The 22,055-nt window shown below is 49.7% G+C and overlaps 1 protein-coding gene across 4 annotated transcripts in view; it reads right to left on the bottom strand.

Moving 5' to 3' along the window:
- The window catches only part of LOC140731570 (bridge-like lipid transfer protein family member 2), a 109,583-nt gene that overhangs the window by 2,062 nt on the left and 85,466 nt on the right, over window positions 1-22,055 (bottom strand). For 3 of the 4 annotated variants that reach the window (XM_073053090.1, XM_073053091.1, XM_073053092.1), the window contains exons 33-38: window positions 21,112-21,198; window positions 12,316-12,426; window positions 10,946-11,084; window positions 10,146-10,279; window positions 9,146-9,247; window positions 89-223 (exon numbers count right to left, since the gene is read on the bottom strand). In XM_073053090.1, the coding sequence (XP_072909191.1) occupies window positions 89-223; window positions 9,146-9,247; window positions 10,146-10,279; window positions 10,946-11,084; window positions 12,316-12,426; window positions 21,112-21,198 (708 nt within the window). Of the gene's footprint in view, window positions 1-86; window positions 224-9,145; window positions 9,248-10,141; window positions 10,280-10,945; window positions 11,085-12,315; window positions 12,427-21,111; window positions 21,199-22,055 lie in introns of those variants that run through there. The other variant, XM_073053093.1, reaches the window with a different exon arrangement.

Raw genomic sequence — 22,055 nt, 5'->3', positions numbered from 1 at the left:
GGCTGTGTTGACAGGTTCAACAAGTTGCGAGTATGGACACTGAATCAGTCCCACCCTCCCTGTGCGCAGCGAGACCTCAGAGCCCTACCTGGGCAAGCAAAGCCTTGCGACTGTCCCTCTTGACGGCCATTGCAAAATCAAGCCAGGTCCAGGTGTTATTGTGATACTCCAAGCAGGGCAAGACCAGGTTGAAGTCCTTCCAGTCCTCAATATTCTTCTCACCCTGAAATACAGGTTCAGGTCAGGAAACACCTCCATCCAGAGACACACAACGGTGGGAGCTCGCGGGACTGCAAATCCATCACACCCAAAGGTCCACTGACAGTGAGATCCTGGAACAGTGGCAGGTTCCAGTGAGCCCATGTCTCCAAACTGTGAGGAACAGTTCAGGATGTTTGGGAATAGCTATCAGGAATTACATTTTCTTTTACCCACAGAACATACCAGCATTATGGAAACTGGAGGATAAAAGCCCACCAAACCAGGACAACCCAGCAATACCATGAGCACTTCAGCAACACACAAGATGCTGAAGAATTCACCAGGTCAGGCGGCGTCTATGGAGAGGAGTCAACAGTTGACATTTTGGGCTGAGGCCCTTCAACAGGACTCCCCTCTCACCTGCAACACATAAACTTCCCTGGGAAAAAAAGTGGATTCACTATTGGGCAGCAATTAAGTATCGTCAGCAGAATAACCCAGCTGACCCCAGTCCATGACCCAAAATCTACAACACCCCCATGCTTCCAGAATCTATCAATATCCAGTTTGATTTTGTACACCTCTATAAGGTCACACCTCAACATCCTTTTCTCTAATGAAGAAAGTACCCACTTGCTCAGCCTCTCTCCCTATTACTCCCAACCAGCTGCTAAATCTTTGCATTCTCTCCAGCATAAAGGCAGACAGAGTGGTCAGCAGCACTGGGGCTCCACAGGGAACTGTCTTGTCTCTCTCTCTTCACCATCTGCACCTCGGACTTCAACTACAACACAGAGTATTGCCATCTTCAGAAATTTTCTGATGACTCTGCCATAGTTGGATGCATCAGCAAGGGAGATGAGGTGGAGTACAGGGCCATGGTGGGAAACTTTGTCACATGGTGTGAGCAGAATCATCTGCAGCTTAATGTGAAAAGACTAATGAGCTGGTGGTGGACCTGAGGAGGGCTAAGGCACCGATGACCCCTGTTTCCATCCAAGGGGTCAGTGTGGTCATAGTGGAGGATTACAAATACCTGGGGATACGAATGGACAATAAACTGCACTGGTCAAAGAACATTGAGGCTGTCTACAAGAAGGGTCAGAGCCGTCTCTATTTCCTGAGGAGACTTAGGTCCTTTAACATCTGCCGGACGATGCTGAGGATGTTCTACGAGGCTGTGATGGCCAGTGTTATCATGTTTGCTGTTGTGTGCTGGGGCAGCAGGCTGAGGGTAACAGACACCAACAGAATCAAACTCATTCGTAAGGCTGGTGATGTTGTGGGGGTGGAACTGGACTCACTGACAGTGGTGTCTGAAAAGAGGATGCTGTCCAAGTTGCATGCCATCTTGGACAATGACTCCCATCCACTCCATAATGTACTGGTTAGGCACAGGACTACATGCAGCCAGAGACTCATTCCACCGAAATTTAACACTGAGCGTCATAGGAAGTCATTCCTGCTTGTGGCCATCAAACTTTACAACTCCTCCCTTGGAGTGTCAAGACACCCTGAGTCAATAGGCTGGTCCTGGGCTTAGTTACACTTGGCATGATTAACTTATTATTATTTAATTATTTATGGTTTATATTGCTATATTTCTTCACTATTCTTGGTTGGTGCGGCTGTAACGAAACCCAATTTCCCTTGGGATCAATAAAGTATGTCTGTCTGTCTGTCCCACCAGAACTTAATACAGCAACTAAACTGAAACCTATCGAATATTGAAAGGCGTAGACAGAGTGGATGTGAAGAGGATGTTTCCTATATTGGGGTGAGTCTAGGATCAGAGGGCACCGTGATAAGGAGGCGTTTCTTTAGCGAGACGATGGTGAACCTATGGAATTCGTAGCCACAGACGGCTGTGGAGGCCAAATCACTGGGTATATTTAAATAGATCAGGGTCAGGTCAGGGTTCTTGATTAGTCAGGGTATCAAAGCTTATGGGGACCAGGCAGGAGAATGGGGTTGAGACCAATAATAATCAGCCATGGCCATATTCTGCTCTGATGCACCAATGGAAAAGGGTGTCAGGAGAGGGGGCACAGGGCCGTGATCACAGATTTAGATGAATATAGAAGCCAGCTGAGGCTAGAATGGGAGCATAAGACCAATGTGTTGGGCTAAATGACCAGAATCTACACCACTGACCCTTGGAATCAAATCGCAACATAAACCAATAAGAACGTGAACATTGAAAATCATTACATGATTTACACCAGAAACCAAACCCCATCAAAACAACCGGGATCAGAGAGAGAGAGAGAAGCTCCCTCCACACCATCCTATCACACCTGCAGTCAAATACAGAGAGAAGCTCCCTCCACGCCATCCTATCACACACTCCCAGGGTCAGATACAGAGTGAGGCTCCCTCCACATCGTCCGATCACATACTCCCGGGGTCAGACACAGAGTGAAGCTCCCTCCCGTCCCATCACACACTCCCAGGGTCAGATACAGAGTGAAGTTTCCTCCACACTGTCCCAACACACACTCCCGGGGTCAGACACAGAGTGAAACTCCCTCCACACCGTCCCATCACACACTCCCGGGGTCAGACACAGAGTGAAACTCCCTCCACACCGTCCCATCACACACTCCCAGGGTCAGATACAGAGTGAAGCTTCCTCCACACCATCCCATCACACACTCCCGGGGTCAGATACAGAGTGAGGCTCCCTCCACATCATCTCATCACACTTCCAGGGTCAGACACAGTATGGAGCTGTTCTGAATGAGCTGGGAGAAATCAAGGAAAAACTGCTGCATTAAGTTTGTGAGACACTTTGGAGGTGAGCTTGACATCTAAGTGAGTGGCTGTTTAGTGTGCAGGCTTCGTTCGGAGTTTTTCTGCCAGTTTGGACTGGGTTTGTGGTGGCTGCTAACTGCGAAGCTCCCAGCTGCAGCCACTGGCAACTGGCCAGGAAGCCGTTTTGCTCCAAAAACAGGTAGGCAAACACCATTGTTCCCCCACTAACACCAGGACAACAGCCCTCCTCCTTTGTCATCGTGATTCTCATTCGGTGTAGGGGCCAGAGCATCTTCTGAGACGTCTCGACCTCTCACGGCCTGGGAGTTCTCCAGGACCGACGGAGCCTTTCCTGGTGTTGGGATTTCTGGTGCCGAGCCAGCAAGGTACTGTTGAATGCAAACTTTTCCATCCTGTTACCCTACTTGCTCCAGGACTTTATAACTGGCACCACTGCATATTTCTTGATTCGAACATAGTGCCAGCACGCCGGACTTGTATCCAAGGAGTCGCACGCTTCTGGGGAGTTATGCAAAGGTGGCTGCCTCTCCGGCCTTGGACAATGCCCTGTTTCAGTCAGTGGAAAATGAACGCAGTGTGCAATGTATTTTGCATCACGGAATCACTCTGGAACAATGTGTGGAGGCCATGGAGGACTTGGTTGAGAAAGGCGGAATTTTGGCCTCCAAGAAAGAGTTCAGGAAGGCAGTATTTTAGCTGGGGAATGATGAGTTAGCGCACCGGGCTCTCAGTAGGAGGATCATGGTGGAAGACATCTTTTTACAGATGGAGCTGATGACAGCTCCCATGCAACGAACTGTCCTTGGTCATGTCAAGCCTTTCATTCCCAACGAGGTCCTGTTTGCCCATCTAGACCGCTTGGGACAAGTAAGGTCAGGGATAACTGCCATAAGACACAAATTTAAGAGACGCACCCTCTGCAACATAATCTCTTTCCAGTGCCAGGTGTTCATGCAGCTGGCACAGGAGGACGACACTGAGGGCTGGCTTACTGTCCAGCACAAAGGGGTAGACCATCAGGAGTACTGGAGCTCTGAGCACCCACGGTGCCATGTGTGCAGGGAGGTGGGGCACTATTGGAGGGACTATCTCAACACCCCAAACCTAAGGGAGTTCACTTCTGGCACCAGTGCCCCAGCTCCTGTTCCTATTCCTGTGCCTGCCCCTGCCCCTACCCGTCTCTATTTCTGCACCTGTTTCAGCCCCTGCCCCTGCACCTGTGGTTCGGGTGGGAGATCTTGAGGCTGCGTGCAGGGAGGTTCTGGCAGGGGACAGGGTGGAGCCAGCGTGGGGCAAGAAAGCAAATAAGAAATCCAAACACCCTAAGAAGTCAGTCCCCGAGAATGCAGAGCTCACACCCACAAGTGGAGCGGGAACTTCGGGGAAGTGCGTAGGTGGCAGAGGCGATGGAAACAGTGTGTGCTGCTGCATTGATGAATCCCGTACCTGTGTGTTCCTCTGGCTTGAAGAGAAGGGGATCTTCCCCCAAGAGGGCAGGGAATGTAAATGCAGAGGAGTCCCCGGAAGAGATGGGAATCCGGGTGGAGGTTGGTTCTAAACCTGAATCCCCAGATGTGGCCTCCAGTCCTGTGGTAGCTGGAGTGTTTGTGCAGAAAGGTGGTGTTAGCCCTGTTTGCGCAACCGAGAAAGCCCTGGAGCCCTCCACCCAGGACTTAGTAGTTAGTGCCTCCCTGGAGGCAACTGTATCAAATAATGTAAGCAGGGAGGAGACCAAGCTCTCTCACTCTCAGCATCAGGCTGCCGGTGGACTCCTAGGATCGGAGTTGTTGGGGTCCACCTCGTACCTATCTCCTGGGGAGGATGATGTATTCAGCATGCCGACCCCATCAACTAATGGCTCGCAGGGAGTTCCTGGGGATTATCCCTCCATTGTCATATCAGTGGATACGGTTGACGCAATAGTGGAGCAGGCAGATATGAGTGAGGTACCCGCTGTGCAGTCTGGGTCACAAGTGCAGCCATCTGTTCGAAAACATGGGGAGGAAGATGGGGGATCTATTTGTAGTGAGGGGGTAGAGGGAGACTCCTTAGATAGCAAGACAATGGACATCCTCACCCCTCCTGAGAAATCCCTAATATCCGTGGAGGAAATCAGAGAGTTCATTGTCACCTCTGAGGGTGCAGACTCCCCATCCCCATCGGCCGAAGCTAGCCACAATGTGCTGATCTAGCATGCCGAGGCTGGTTAAGTCCCTGTGTGTCATCCTCAGACGGAAGGGAAAGGGAAAGGGGAAGAGGAATGCTGTGTTGGGAATGACAGGCGACAGCTGAAATCCTTCTTGGATGACCTCGTGAGGGACATCAGAGTGGGAACTGCCTCACTCCTTCGGTCTTTATGTTGGGAGTACACTAGGGGGTCTACAAAGAGGGAGGGCTCTGAGATTGAACGGTTTGAGAGTCCTGTCTTGGTCTGACGCTGGGCTGGATTATCACGAGAAGAAGGGCGCACTAAGGAATCTGCAGCTCCATCAGTCCCAAGGTGCGTACGTGAGGTCATGGATCCAAATGCTGCAGGATTTGGACCGTGGCTCACCCTTCTTCTACTCACTGGAGAAGTGATGGGGAGTCCAAAATCAACTAGTGGAGTTACTGGCTGCTGTTGGCTCCTCCGTCACGGACCCTGATGAAATCAATAAAGAAGTCTGCTCATTCTATCAGTCCTTATTCTCACCAGATCCGTCAAATGCAGAGGAGTGCAATGAGGTCTGGAAAGATTTGCCTAAGGTCAGCCCTGAGGACACAGTGCGGCTGGATGCTCCCCTGACTCGGGAGGAGCTGTCTACTGCCCTTCAGCAACTCTGGAGGGGTAAGTCCCCTGGCTTAGATGGACTGAGTGTACAGTTTTATCAGGCTTTCTGGGATGTCCTGGGGGATGACTATAGCCTTGTCCTAGGGGAGAGCCTAGCCACCAGGGAAATGCCCCTCTCATGGCGGACAGATGTTGTGGTCCTACTGCCCAAAAAGGGAGACCTCCGCCTGCTAAAGAACTGGCATCCAGTCTCCCTCTTGTGCACAGACAACAAGATCTTCGCCCTGATCCACCTGCTCCAGGAGAGACTGGGTCCCCGGCAGCATTTCTCTCTCTTGACTGGGTGATCACAGTTTCCTGGTGGGCACTCTGCTGGCATTTGGCCTTGGACAACACTTTGTAGCCCAAGTTCAGCTCCTATACTCTGCCACAGAGTGCCTTGTTAAGATCAACGGATCAATGACAGCACCCATTCCCTTCAGAAGAGGAGTACATTAGGGGTGCCCCATGCCCAGCCAATTGTATGCGACCTCTGTTGAACCATTCCTGAGCCTTTTTTGGTGAAAGTTGACGGGTCTGGTTCTGCACCTCCTCTCGGCTTACGCTGACGACGTACTCCTCATGGTGACAGATCCCAGTGACCTGCGGAGGAAGAAGTTTTCTTGGCAGTATCCACCGCTAGGATCAACTGGCTGAAATGTTCCGGACTTTTAGTGGGTCAGTGGCAGGTGGACTCACTGCCAGAGATGAGAGCTTTTGAGTGGAGCACCAGACATCTCCTCTATCTGGGAGTCTACCTGAGTCCTTCTGGAGAGACCTGGCTGGTGAACTGGATGGACCTGGAGATGAAATTCATGGCCCGGCTGGAGCACTGGTCAGGCCTTTTCAGGGTGCTTTCCTATCAAAGCAGAGTGGTGGTCATAAACCAGCTGGAGGCCTCCATGTTGTGGTACCGGATAGTCAACTTGGCACCATGTCATGACAACCTGTCATGAGAATGCAGAGGAAACTAGCGGACTTCTTTTGGGGGTAACAGGAAACACTGAGTCTTCGCAGCCGGTCTTGAGTCTCCCAGTGGGAGAGGGCGGACAATCACTGGTCTGTGTACGTACGCGACTGATGGCTCTCTGCCTCAGGACTCTGCAGAGATTCCTGTACGCTGAGCAACCTCCCAGGTGGCATGTGTTGGCAACATTCTTTCTCCAGAGGGGCTGCTGTCTTCATGAAGATATGTGGCTACCACTGCGGGCATCAGCCGTGCTGCTTTGTGGAGTCTGCCCAGCTTCTATCAAGACCTACTGAGAGTCTGGAACATGGTTGCCTCAGGCCGGGAATCCCCTCCTCTGGCAGAGGGCGGAATCCTGGCCGACCCTTGCCCCACCTCAACAGATGTTGGTGTGGCTCAGGTGTGTGGACCGACTCAGGCTGAGCTGCTTGTCAGGCCCAGGCCCCGCAATCTTATCCAAGAGCTGAGTCCACACAACTTGAGCTCTCTCTCCTTGATACCCACAATCCTATTCAGGGATGCAAGTAGGAGGTATCCGTATTGTATGCTGCTCCACAGCCTCCACTTCCTTGCCCTTGTCCACTGTCCTGACATGCCATGGTGGTAAGGTCTTTCCACCTGGAGGTGAGGGGGTCTCCAATGGAAGTCCTTTTATGAGGGATTTCTTCCCATGTACCTGGGGGATCTAGGGTGGAGGCTGCTGCATAGAGCAGTGCCCTGCAATAAGTTCTTTAATTTGTACACAGATCTCCCAGTCACATGTCACTTCTGCTGGTTGGAGGAGACTGTGTACTATATGTACATGGAATGTGTGAGGTGGTAGCCCCTTTTTGCGTATTTGCGTGGGCTGCTTCTTGCCTTCTGGTTACATTTTAGCCCCACCCTATTTATACACAGTTATCCAGTAAGGAGGGGTGCATGGAGGAATGAGGATGTCCTGTCAACTTGCTCCTGGGGCTGGCGAAATCAGCAATCCGTGGGTCTTAGAAATGGGTGGCGGAGGGATCTGACCGGCAGACTGCCAGTCAATGTTCGTGCCCAGGTAAATATTGAGAAGGAACACGTGCTGTCCATGGCAACCATAGAGGCGCTCCAGGACCGCTGGGCTCCGCAGGGTGTTATTGCTATCATTGACAGAGATGGAAACATTTGAGTTTAACATGCATTGTCTATTTGTAGTGTAGTAATTGTGTTAGTCACTGGTTTGTATATATTGTAGCAGTGAACTTGTAATAAAGATATTCTGAATTTTGTTAAAAAACTGGGTCAGACACAGAGTGAAACTCCCTCCACACTGTCCCATCACACACTCCCGGGGTCAGACACAGAGTGAAACTTCCTCCACACCGTCTCAACACACACTCCCGGGGTCAGACACAGAGTGAAACTCCCTCCACACTGTCCCATCACACACTCCCGGGGTCAGACACAGAGTGAAGCTCTCTCCACACCGTCCCATCACACACTCCCAGGGTCAGACACAGAGTGAACCTCCCTCCACTCCGTCCCATCACACACTCCCGGGGTCAGACACAGAATGAACCTCCCTCCACACCGTCCCATCACACAGTCCCAGGGTCAGACACAGAGTGAAGCTCTCTCCACACTGTCCCATCACACACTCCCGGGGCCAGACACAGAGTGAAACTTCCTCCACACCGTCTCAACACATACTCCCGGGGTCAGACACAGAGTGAAACTCCCTCCACACTGTCTCAACACACACTCCCGGGGTCAGACACAGAATGAAACTCCCTCCACACCGTCCCATCACACAGTCCCAGGGTCAGACACAGAGTGAAGCTCTCTCCACACTGTCCCATCACACACTCCCGGGGTCAGACACAGAGTGAAGCTCTCTCCACACTGTCCCATCACACACTCCCGGGGTCAGACACAGAGTGAAACTCCCTCCTCACCGTCCCATCACACACTCCCGGGGTCAGACACAGAGTGAAACTCTCTCCACACTGTCCCATCACACACTCCCGGGGTCAGACACAGAGTGAAACTCCCTCCTCACCGTCCCATCACACACTCACGGGGTCAGACACAGAGTGAAGCTCTCTCCACACTGTCCCATCACACACTCCCGGGGTCAGACACAGAGTGAAACTCCCTCCTCACCGTCCCATCACACAGTCCCAGGATCAGACACAGAGTGAAGCTCTCTCCACACTGTCCCATCACACACTCCCGGGGTCAGACACAGAGTGAAACTCCCTCCACACCGTCCCATCACACACTCCCGGGGTCAGACACAGAGTGAAACTCCCTCCTCACCGTCCCATCACACACTCTCGGGAGAGGGATAACCAGAGGATAGTGTCTATGATGTTGGAACTAAGCAGTTAGACTACAGGTTACCTGCAGGGTGTGAAGTACACTCTCACCTTATAGCTGACGCACAGCGGGACCTGTGGAATCTTCACGTAGATAAAAGAGTTGTTCATTGCCGCCCTCTCCTTCATCTTGTCGATGTCGTCCACTGGATGCTGAAAGCAACAGGACAGGGAGCTTGCACTGTGATACAAGTCTCTGGCACTAGAAGTGACCACCCAGAGGAATGCACCTTCACCTATCTAACAGCAACACACACAAAATGCTGGACGAACTCAACAGGTCAGGCAGCATCTATGGAAAAGAATAAACAGTCGATGTTTCGGGCTGAGACCCTTCATCAGGACTGGAAAGGAAGGGGAAAGAGGCCATAGTAAGAGAGTGGGGAGGGGGGAGCAGTACAAGCTGGCAGGTGACAGGTGAGACCAAGTGAGGGGGAAGGTGTGGATGGGGATGGAGGATGAGATAAGAAGCTGGAAGGTGAAAGGCAGAAAAGGCAAAAGGCTGAAGAAGGAGGAATCTGAGAGGAGAGTGGACCATGGAAGAAAGGGAAGCGGGGGCACCAGAAGGAAGTGATGGGCAGGTGAAGAGAACAGAAGTGGTAGAGGGGAACTAGAAATGGAAATGGAGAAAGAGAGGAGGAGGGGTAGAAATGAGCAGAAGTTGGATAAACTGAGGTTCATGGGGAGGCTGCCTGGACAGAATTTGAGGTGTTGGAGTGGTGGGGGAAGGATTGCTGTGGGAAGCTCCGGGAGCTGACCACACAGCTGCCAGGGTTGGAGCCAATTGACATCAGGAAGGCTGAGAATTTTGAGGCAGAGGGAGCTTGGAGGCCAAGTGGCCAAAGGGGGATGAAGATGGATAAAGGGAGTGGTGGAAACTGGGAGGTCCAGTAATGGCTTAAAATCAAGACAGGAGAAAGCAGCTCCCTAACTGACAGACAAAACGAGAGTGTTGACCACGGATCAGCACGCCTAGGGAGGGAGGGGCATGGGGGTGCAGAGAGATGGACAAACGCATGCTCGCACTACTTTTCAGCTGCAACCCACCTACCTCTGGTGGCTTCCGGAAGGATCTCCTGACCCCTGAACCCCTGTTCAGTCCCGCTGAGACTCCTTTCGCTGACCCTAGGCTGACTGTGTCATCAGGGGTGATGAGCTGCCGGGACTTTACACCCACCGGGATGCCTGTAGGACAAGACCAGTTGGCTGTGTGTGAGAATGGTGGCACTGCTCTATAATATGACCAAATTCCCCACCACATACGCCCTCCCAACCCCCCACATCTCTCAAGAGTGAGGTTAAAGCCCTCGCCCCTCTCACAGACCTATCACAGCCCACACCAGTGTATCCAGAGATACCGGCCACGTGACAGACGCACTGCCACCTGGCTGGTCGGAGGACACACCACATGCCAATCAACATTTGGTCCCTCCCAACTAATCAATGCAGACCTAAATTATTGGTCACCTTAATTGGAATATCTCGCCCAGCCCCATGCTTTAAAAGGTGAGACTTGTGCCTTGGCTCGCCCTCTCTTACAGACCACCACATTGGAGGTAAGTGCATTGATTTATACTTGGGAAGGTCTATCGTTTGTCCTGGTAAGGGAGCTGCAGCTATCCAAGGTCAAGGGGGATAGCTGTTGCAGTGCTTTTCCCTTGTTCTTTGTTTGTGTAACCGTACCCTGTCCCCACACCACTTCCTGTGTATTGTAGTTGCTTGTGTTGACCCGACTTCTCCTTGTAAATAAATTCCTTATTATTAAAACTGTGTGTGTCCAGGCCTCTACTGTTGAGACTTAAAGAACCAGTTATTTTCCATCTCAACAACCAGAGAAAAAGCTGCTTCCACCTGTGGTCACCAGCTTGGACTTGTCCTCTTCGTCTGTTCCTGTATCATCCTCTTCTACATTCCGTCCCGGAAAGAAGAAGCCCATCATCCTCCTGAAGAACTGGTAGGTCAGCTGAATGGTCAATGGAACGACATTCACCTGGAGACAGGGTTTGGGGATGGGTGGGTGAAAGTTGGGAAGTCAGTGCCCCAACCATGGGCAAAAGTTACCTCCTCCTCCATCCCCCACAACCCAAGTTCAAAAACTGTACACGTACAGCACCAAACATTCCTCTGGACCAAGGTGCAAAGCACAGTACACATAACTCATACACAGCACAAAAGTAATAGCACCACAAATAAATTAACAAATAAGGTGAATTTACAATGCAAGTTAAAAGGTAACAGTGTAATACTACTGCTGCTTCATAGTGATGAGTCCTGAATGGCGCCAGGGACTTCAGTAGTCTTACAACCTGGAGGAAGTAGCTGTTTCCCATCCTAACAGTTGTTATCCTAATGCTATGGTACCTCTGAATGATGGTAGGGGGCCAAAGAGATTGATGGACAGATTGGGGAGGGTGGTTCATTAGCAATGCTAAGGGCCCTGTGTGCACAGTGCTCCTGATAAATATCTGATGGATGGGAGAGAGACTCCAATAATCCTTTCAGTTTCACAATCCTTTGTAGGGTCTTACAGTCAGATGCCTTGCAATTCCCGTACCAGACGGTGATGCAGCTGGTCAGGACACTCTCGAGGATCTCCTGTAAAAATCTGTTGGAATTTGAAGTGTGGGGGAGGAAGGTAACCTCACTTGCCTCAATCTTGTTGGGGAAGGGGAGATACGGTTGTGCTTTCTTGACCAAAGTGGTGGTGTTGAGGGACCAAGTGACATTAACCATTCTGTGCAATTGCAGAAACTTGTTACTCCTAATTCTCTCCTTGGAGGAACCATGTATGTGCAGTGAAGAGTGATCAGCCTGCAGTGTCCTAAAGTCCACAATCATCTCCCTGGTCTTGTCCATTCTGAGACTTCTGTTGACTCAGGTTACCCAAACATACCATGAAAAGTACACCCTCCTTTCAGGTTAACTCTGCAGTGTGGGAAGGAACTGAAGTGGAGAGACCTTGAGAACAAGAAGGCAAAGCCAATAAAACTATTGACACAACACAAACCTGAACAGTTTGGTCAACATGCTATAGAAAGGATGCTGAGATGCTGGAAGAAATAGCGGAAATTTACATGAATAATGTCAAAACTGAGAGATTACAGATGTCAGGAGAAGCTGAACAGTTAGGGTGCTTTCCATAACTGGAATTTACTGAATACTGAAATGCCTAGATAGAGTGACTCAATAAAGCTGGTAACTGTGTTTGGCGTGAAGCTTACCTCAAAGTGTTCCTTCACTGAGATGCCCCCAACGGGAGGCCGGACCTTGCTGAAGATTCTGAGAGCGAGCTGGCGAGCAGACTGCGAGGGATTCTGGGGCCGTAACACCACCTGGATAAAGCCCAGACATCAGAATCGGAATCAAGTTTATCATCACTGACATATACTGTGACATCTGCTGCTTTGCAGCAGTAATACAGGGCAATACACAGAAATACATAAAACATACTTATATGAGTGCAGCAAGAGGGAAAATAGTGCAGTAGTGTTTATACATTCATTGTCTATTTGGAAACCTGATGGCTGAGGGGAAGAAGCTGTTCCTGAAACATTGAATATGTGCCTTCAGGCTTCCTCAGGTGTGTGTTCCATTTCCTGAGGACAGCAATGAGAAGGAGGTGAAGGTCCCTCAGGATGGATGCTGCCTTTCTGAGGAATCACCTGTTGAAGGTGTCCTTGATGCCGGAGGTGCTGGTGTCCATGATGGAGCTAATGGAGTTTAGAACTTTCTGCAGTTTTTTCCAATTCAGTGCGGTGGCCCCTCCATACCAGATGGTGATGCAACACTGGGGGAGAGGCACTACTAACAAGGGCTACACACTGTGGGGTGAGGGTTATTGTTGGGTGGGGATTACTGAGAGGTCACACTGTGGAGGAGTGGTGCTGAATGGCGTGAGTGGTATGGTGCTGAGGTTTCTTTGAACACCGCACGGACTTCCCTGCCCATCCACTCCTTCTCCCCTCGCGTCCCGTCCAGTTTCGTCTCTGAACTGTATTTTTGACTGTTTGCTGGAGTTCTGCTGGGTGTAGCCTGTGCTTCTTTCCCCCAGCGGTACTATTCGAACTTTTGAATTCGACTGTGTCATGGCTGGATGTGGGTCCAAGATGGCGCAGCCCAAGTCCTACACACACACTACTGGCCCATGAGCGGCAGCTGACGAAGAGGACCGCCCGTCCAAATTACTGAGCTTAAAGAACGCTGTACAGTGTACTGTGCCTATTTCAGTCAGTAGGAACACCGACGTAAAGGCCAGGGTGGAGACTGTTGGAGGCTGTGAGGGCATTGTTGCAGTAGTGATTTTGAACAGTTTTATTTGAAGTCACCGTGGGCTGTGTTTTTGGCCATAAATCAGGGGTTAAAGGTGGGGAGGGTATTTATGCAGGTGGAGCCGGTCCTGGGCCCCGTGCAATCAGTAATCCTCTCTGACGTCCACCCCCATCTCCCTATCTACACTCCACAGGTGAGGTGCGATCAAAATAACCCTGATACGGTACAGGGCACCTCCGCAGGGTTATGAGCACCTGTTCTCATTCCAGCACCGTCTGCTGATGCAGCTGGAGCGGGGCGGGGCCGGATGCCAAGGTGCAGCTTTGGGTTTATTTTGAGGGGCATTATTATACTGTCCCGTGGGCTACGGGCTGCCCGAGCTGCCATGCCTGTAAGGAGTTTGGGCATATTCAGAAGAATTGTTTGAACTGTTGGGTGGCCAACTCTGCCACGGAGGCACAGGGTGATCCCCTGCTGACCCCTCCTCCAGCTGTCCCTCCCGTCACCCCCACTGTGTCACCGGCTGTGGAAGTCGTGGTTGGACATGGGGCATCTGAAAGCTTCTCCCCCAGAGATGGAACAGGTTGTTGCTGTTAAACCGAGCCGGAGAGCCCTGTGGCTCCCAAAATCCAGCAAGAGTCGAGGGAAGTCGGGGGAGGGGAGGTAGTGCCTGAGGCTGAGGATGCCTCTGAGATGGAGGTCAATGTGCCTCAGAGGGACGTATCCCCTGAGAATGGAGATCAGGAGCCTCAGGAGGAGGAGGAGGATGTACCCCCGGTTAAGGCCGTGTGTGCAGAGTTTGTCCACCCCGGACTGTAGGATAGCCTGTAGTGCAGGGGCCCTCTGCTGGAGAGACATCTCCAGAACACGCGGCCTCCGGGCCTGTGCGTGACACCACTGAGGGGGAGCCGTGTGGGGAGGTGGACTAACCTCCATTTGGAATTGTGCACTTGGAGCGTGTACTCCCTGGGGGGGGGGGGGTGGGGGGGGGCAAAGCCCTGTGGGTAAAGGGTCACCAGATGGACTGGTATCTCGATTGATGCAAAGTGCCCAGCCGAGGAGCTCGCAGGCCACGGGGGAGCCGGTGCAGCCTTGAATTGTCAGCCCATGCAGCCAGACAGAGGGAGTGTGTCCCAAGGGGTCAGGAGGGAGGAGACTCTCCCAGTGTTGTTTGGAGGGAAGGGGTTGAGGGTGTAGAGCTGGAAACAACCCAGTAAGCTCATGCCTGGGATGTGGATCCAGAGGTGGAGGGGCTTCCCTCTGTCACTGGTCACAGCGATGGGGTGGAGCCCGTAGTCGGGACTACAGTGAGGGTGAAAAGTGAGGTGGTCCCATTGAGTGTCAATGACAACTACATGGAGGGGGATGAGAGCAGTGCACTCCGTGAGGAGGAAGAGGGGGACTCTTGAGGCCATGATGGCAGACTTCCTCGACCCCACGAGTTGCAGCCAGTCTCTCTGTCTCTCTGAGATCCAGCAGTTCATGCGGGATTATTGGAGGAAACCTTTCAAGGCCCAGTTGGCCACTGATCGCTGGTCAGGTCAGGGAGGCGTTGTCCATTTGATCAACATGATCCTCCTAAAGAAGGGGTGGGCAGCTGAGGTGACCCACGAGGATTGGCGTCAGTTCAAGAGGCTCCTGGAGTCTCTGGAGAAGGGTTACAGAGTGAAGGCAAGAGAGGGCTCAAAGGAAAGCTCTGCTCCTTCTCCCAGTGGCTCTGGAGAGGGGTCTCAGTAAGAATGTGCCATGAAGTTCAGTGTCGCAACCCTGAACATAAGTGGCAGACTGGGGCTCTCCAGTGATCCATCATCTCTCTGTTCCTGAGAGTCAGGGCCACTGCTCACTGACCTCCATGCAGAATATGAACTGTCTACAGCCACTCTTTGCCTTCTGTGGGCGAGCCAGTTCTGGATCCACAAAGCAATGTCCCCTTGGATCCCATGCCTCCTTATTTTCTCAATAAACCTTGCATGGGGTACCTTATCAAATGCCTTGCTGAAATCCATATACACTACATCTGCTTTACCTTCATCAATGTGTTTAGTCACATCCTCAAAAAATTCAATCAGGCTCGTAAGGCACGACCTGCCCTTGACAAAGCCATGCTGACTATTCCTAATCATATTAAACCTCTCCAAATGTTCATAAATCATGCCCCTCAGGATCTTCTCCATCAACTTACCAACCACTGAAGTAAGACTCACTGGTCTATAATTTCCTGGGCTATCTCTACTCCCTTTCTTGAATAAGGAAACAACATCTGCAACCCTCTGCTATATACCCCAAGGGTTCATTTTTTCTGTGGACTATCACTTTAAAACGCTGAAAGAATGAGACACTGTTGGATTTCTACTGATTACAAAGTTGTTTGGTTACTATGGTGAGAGAGGTGGAGCTATTTGATGGACAATTAACGTTTATGGTTTCTCACGGCTTGTTTTGAATATACAAGGACACACAGACAGAGTCGAGACGGATTCGGTCAATGGAAGACACCAGTGAGTCAGTCACTGGTTTAAACTTTCAGTAGCCAAAAGGGGTGAGTTGAGATCGATCTGGAGTATTGACAAATGACTCTCACAAGTGCTGCAACTAGAAGACGTTTGCAGAGAGAGGGGAGGAGAGGAAGGTATGAAACAGAAGAAACCTAGTGACAAAGAGATCACTGTTTGGACTCTGTCTCTAAGTAGCCCATGAGGGTGAGTTTGTTTCCATTCGGATACAAAAGTGTGATTGCCACTTAGTTAATCCACAGGAGTGGGTTCTCTGGTGAGGGGAAAACCTTTGAGTACCACTTGTGTGTTTACCCTTGTCTGGGTGTGGTAATTCACTGAAGAAAGGCACCCCTGTGGCAAATCACTGTTGGAGTTATTTCATATGTTGTGGAACTGGATGAGTGGCTATCACGTTGTGTGTGATTGGGATAACCTTGTGGAATCTACCGGTGTGTCGACCCTTGTCTGGGTGGTGGTTCCCTTGAAGATGGTCCCCTTTGTGATAAGCTACTGTTGGTGATAATCCATACGTGGATTCTGTTTGAGTATCCTGTGGCCACCACTTTGGGATGTCCCATAGCTGAATTCGGGTATGGTACCACTTGTGTTGAAAGGATATTCGCTGAGGATCACTGTCGGTGATACTTTGTGTGTGGAGTAGAACAACCTCGGAGATAAAACCTACTGCTACTGTTATTTTGTATTGCTGTCGTGGAATCTGTGGAGTATCAATGTAATTGCCTTCTCACAACATTTGGCTTTGGATTACAAACATCTTACATTAATTAACCTGTGCATTTGAACAGAACTTTCTTACACACAATCGTAAGACTGGATCACTTACCACCTGAGCTTGAAGTTTGGGGATTTATATATTTACACCTATATATGCATAACACCATTAACTCTTGATTTACCTGGTTTAAGTTACTATATGACGTAGTTACTAATAAAGTATTGTGTTGTTAACAGCAAAACCAGACTCCAGGTTCTATTGCTGCTGATACTTATACAGGGTTGTGTGTACGTAACACCCTCCAATCTCTGGAGCCTCTCCTGTCCCCATTGATGATGCAAAGATCATTGTCAGAGGCTCAGCAATCTCCTCCCTCACCTCCCACAGTAGCCTGGGGTACATCTCATCCAGTCCTGGCAACTTATCCAACTTGATGCTTTTCAAAAGCTCCAGCACATCTCTTTCTTAATATCTACATGCTCAAGCTTTTCAGTCTGCAGCAAGTCGTCACTACAATCACCAAGATCCTTTTCCATAGTGAATACTGAAGTAAAGTATTCATTAAGTACCTCTGCTATTTCCTCCAGTTCCATACACACTTTCCCACTGTCACACTTGATAGGTCCTATTCTTTCACGTCTTACCCTCTTACTCTTCACATACTTGTAAAATGCCTTGGGGTTTTCCTTAATCCTGCCTGCCAAGGCTTTCTCATGGCCCCTTCTGGCTCTCCTAATTTCCTTCTTCAGCTCCTACAAGGTTGACAACACACGAATGATGAAGCAACCAAATGGGTTGCCCTTCCGTGTATTTGGAATTTGTCAGAAATGACGGCCCGGCAGCTCCAAGAACGGAGAATTTTGGTCATGCACAGCTAAGAGCAACCTTGAACAGGGTACTCTGCATACCCAAAGAACAAACCAAGTTGTTGGACAGGGGCAACGTGGTTGACAAAATCCAATGTGCAGACAGCAGCAAATATTATGCCAGCCAAACCGGGAGAAAACTATCAGCGACAAGACCCCCTTCCTATGTCACAACTGAGTTTCCATAATGATGACCAATCAGCTGATTGATAAGTATATAAAGGCCAAGCATTCGGAAGACACACCACAAATGATCAGCGCACTGACAATGTCTCCTCATATTGTGACGAAACATTTGCAAATGGAACAACTCAACCCAACCACCTTTCACTTCCTTGCCTTCAAATGCCAACCAAACTCGCCATGGTAGTCTGTTTTAACATCAGACAGTGGGGATGATCTCCCGTGGAAATCTCTTTATGCAAGAGTTCTTCCCCTGTACATTAGGGACCTGGGGTGAAACATGCTGCAGAGGGCAGTACCATGCAATACATTTTTAAGAAGGCTCACTAACACCCTGCCCACTTATCCATTCTGTGACCAGGAGGAGTTAGTATACTATGCATATATAGAATGTGAGAGGTTGCAACCCCTGTCCTCCTTCCTGTTCACCAGCTACACCTCAGACTTCAGTGAAAACACCCTGCATTCCCATTTCCAACAAGGAAATGGAAGTGGAAATCGTCCAGGACTACAAATACCTGGGAGCTCACCTGGACAGTAAACTGGACTGGACTAAAAATACAGGGGTTCTGTACAAGAAGGGACAGACCTGACTGCACTTCCCGAGGAGGCTCCAGTCATTCAACGTCTGCAGTACGATGCTGCAGATGTTCTACAACTCAGTGGTGACCAGCATTCTATTCTATGCTGCAGTCTGCTGGGCAGCAGGGGGAGAGCAGCTGATGCCACGGAGATTGATAAGCTGGTCAGGAAAGCTGATTCTGTTCTTGGGGTGGAACTGGATTCCCTGAGAGGAGGATACTGCAGAAGCAACGGAACATCATGGGCGATCCCTCTCACCCCACCCCCCATGGACAAACAGAGGAACACCTTTAGTAACAGACTGATTCTATCGTGGTGAACCACTGAACACTACAGGAGATCCTTTTTCACAACTCCTCTTCCTTAAGTATATGGTTTAATTACACATCTGTATTTTGCATTATTACTTTTTAATACACTTTTGGTTTTTTTTTGGTAGTTCAATGCTTACATTTTGTATTTTAAAGTATCTATTTCTGACTGACCAACCTTGCAACAATAATTTCCTTTGGGATAAATAAAGTTTTATCTTATCTCATTAGGAGTTTAAGAAGAATTGATGTATAATGACTTGCAAATTTCTACAGATGTATCGTGAAGAACATTCTAACTAGTTACATCATCATCTCGTATGGGGGGGTGGGTAACACACAAGATTGGAAAAAATTGCAGGAAGTTCTAAACTCAGTCAGTTCCATCATGGGCACTAGCCTCCCCAACATCGAGGACACTTTCAAAAGGTGATGCCTCAAGGTGACATTATCATTCAGGACCCCCATCACGCAGGACGTGCCCTCTTCTTATTATTGCCATCAACGAGGTGGTACATGAGCCTGAAAACAGACACTCAACATTTTAGGAGCAGCTTCTTCCCCTGCACCATCAGATTTCTGAATGGACAATGAACCCACAGACACTACCTCACTCTTTTTTGCACCACTAATTTATTTATTTCATATTTCACAGTTTGAAAAAATTATTTATTATGTGTAACAATATACTGTTGCTGCAAAAGAACAATGCATGCAATAATATTAAACCTGATTCGGATTCTGATTTCCAGGAGGGTCCATTCAAGACAAGATTCATTTTGTCCAGGATCTGATTTACCTGTCCTGAAAGGCTGGACTTTCAGTCGCCTTTCTCTCCCTTGGCCAGGAGAAGGCTTTTGATAGAGTGGACCATGAGTAACCTTTTGGGACTCTGCACTCGTTTGGGGTCAGGCCACGAAATGTGGCCCATTGTTTGACTGTTGCACACAGCTGCAGAGTGCCTTATAAATGTGAACTCGTCCTTGACAGAACCCTCGTGCTTTGGAAGTGGTGGGGCCAGAGGGGGAGGGGTATACGTCAGCAGAGCCCAATGTCAGAGCAGTTGTACTCTGTTTGTGTGAAGCCATTCCTGTGCCTTCTCCGTAAGACATTGATGGTTCTACACGAACTGGACAAGGAGGTCTTCCTTTCAGTTTACACTGATGACATCCTCCTCATGGTCACGGAGCTTGTGGACTTGGAGGATGAGAGACTGCCAGCAGATCATCTGAGCTGCAGCCTCTGCAAGAGTGAACTGTAAAATGTGTGCTGGGTTGACTTCCTGCCAGAGGAATTAAGACTCTTTGTGTGGAACACCACAATCCTCCTCTATCTGAGCTCCATTGAGGATGCCTGGCTAGCGACAAAAGTCTTTGCACAGCCGGTATGCTGGTTGGGCCGACTTTGGACAACTTTGAACCAGGAAAGGGTGCTGGTTATGAATTAGTTTGTAGTCTCAATGATCTGGTACCAGCTGGTCACTTAGGTCTCAGCCAATACTTTTGTCTCTAGGACCCAGAGGAGGCTACTGGATTTCTTCTCGGGCAATAGGAGGCACTCGGTCTCTGCTGCGGTCCTAAGTCTTCCAATTACGGAGTGCAGTCAGTCACCAGTGTGCATACGTACCCAGCTGGTGGCTCTCTGCCTTAGGCCTCTGCAGAGTAGATACCTTGACACCAAGCACCCTCTGAGAGGGCATGTGCTGGCGACACACTTCCTTTGCTGGGGGCATTTTCTGCAGGAGGGCACGTTGCTCCCATCGGTGAACGTCAGCCGTGCTGCTCTGCAGTACTTATCGCAAGTTTGAAGTTTAGACGCATCCAGTCAGGGTGTTGGGACAGGATGAGTCCTGTCGTGGTGGGGGTCAGGGAGACCCAGGAGCTGGAGGGATTCTAGCCGTGCTAACTCTTACTCAGCCAGAAATGCTCGTATGACCCAAGGCCCGAGATTTCTCATGAGAGAGGGTCCAACATAACATAAGCATAAGCCGCCTTGTGGCAATGGCCGCTGTGCCATTTCACAAGTTGCCGAGGCAGACCTTCTACCACCTCGCCTTCGTCTGCTGACCAGACTCACCAGGAAGGTCTGTCTTACCATCCAGCTGGAGGGGAGAACCCCAGAGGAAATCTCTTTATGCAGGGGTCCTTCCCCTGTACATTGGGGACCTGGGGTGCAGGGTTTTGCATAGGGCAGTACTGTGCAACAGGTTTTTAAACAGGCTTACTGACACTCCATCCACCTGTCCTAAAGGAGCTGCTCCTCAGATCTTGGTTACAATTCAATCCTGCAGTCCTGATATACGGCCACCCAGTATGGAAGGGGGCGGTTCATTCAAAGGAGCTGCTGGTGAGCTTGCTCTTGGGCCTAGCTGAGATAGGGCCGAGCCGACCACCTGCCACTCCTCTGGGGTTACTGTCCTAATGTGTTAAAATGAGTCCATGTCCCTTTAATCAGGAGACAGTGAAGGAAGTGGGATTGAAGAGATTGCCCTGAGGGTCAACACTGACACAATGGGCTGAATAACCTCTCAAGTTTTAAGGAAATATGAGTTCTGGAGGTGTACAGTCGTGCTTACCTTATACAAGGAGTTTGGCAGCTGGTTGTTCATTGTGAAGGAGCCCAGTTCCAGCAGATGCTCTGCAGTGTCGTCCGATTTATTCACCTGTCGGCAGCAAGAAGCAGCATTCAATCACTGACTGTGATACCTGGGCTGACACAAGCCTGGGGATTCCTGCTTCAGAGGGTGTTAGATAATGGGAAAGATCAGATAGGCTTGTTTTCCCTGTTGTGTTGAAAGCTGAGGGATGACGAGATAAAAGTACAGTGGATTCTGGTCAACTGGGGCACATTGGGACCACGACATTTTGGCTCAATTAAGCAGTTGCCCCAATTAGCCAAAGTATGGTGCCATGTCTAATGGCCATACAAATGGATGTGGCTGAGGTTAGTTAGAAACTGTTCAGCAACTGTCTCCTGTCCTAATTAAGTGGCACAGTGTCCCAAATAAATGGAGAACTCTGGCTAATTTTGTTATTTAAGAGTTGTCCTAAATAAGCAGCTGCCCTGATTAATCGAAGGCCCTACGAACTGGAATCCACTGGAAATAAAATTACAAGAGGCAGGAGGGAGGGGAGAGTCTTTTTCTTGTGGTACCAACATTGGAGAGTATTAGTATAAGATGATTATGTTGTAAAATCTGTTTTACAGCAGCAGTACAGTGCAATAAAATATAGTATAATACTTAAGAAATATAAAAACGTTAATAGGTAGCGCAAAAGGAGAGCAAAGATAGTGAGGTAGCGTTAATAGTGTCATTATCCTTTCAGAAATCTGAAAAGTGGGAATAAGTTGGTAAATTGGTTTATTATTGTCCCATGCAATGAGGTACTGTGAAAAGCTTGTCTTGTGCACAGTTCATTAAACAGGAGTCTGAGGACACACTCAGTGTTTCAGGAACAGCTTCTTCCCCTCCACCATGAGATGTCTGAACAGACAATGAAACCATCAATACCTCACTTT

Source organism: Hemitrygon akajei, chromosome 8 (assembly GCF_048418815.1).
Source record: "Hemitrygon akajei chromosome 8, sHemAka1.3, whole genome shotgun sequence".
NCBI lineage: Eukaryota > Metazoa > Chordata > Chondrichthyes > Myliobatiformes > Dasyatidae > Hemitrygon > Hemitrygon akajei.
This window is presented reverse-complemented; position numbering and strand designations above follow the sequence as displayed.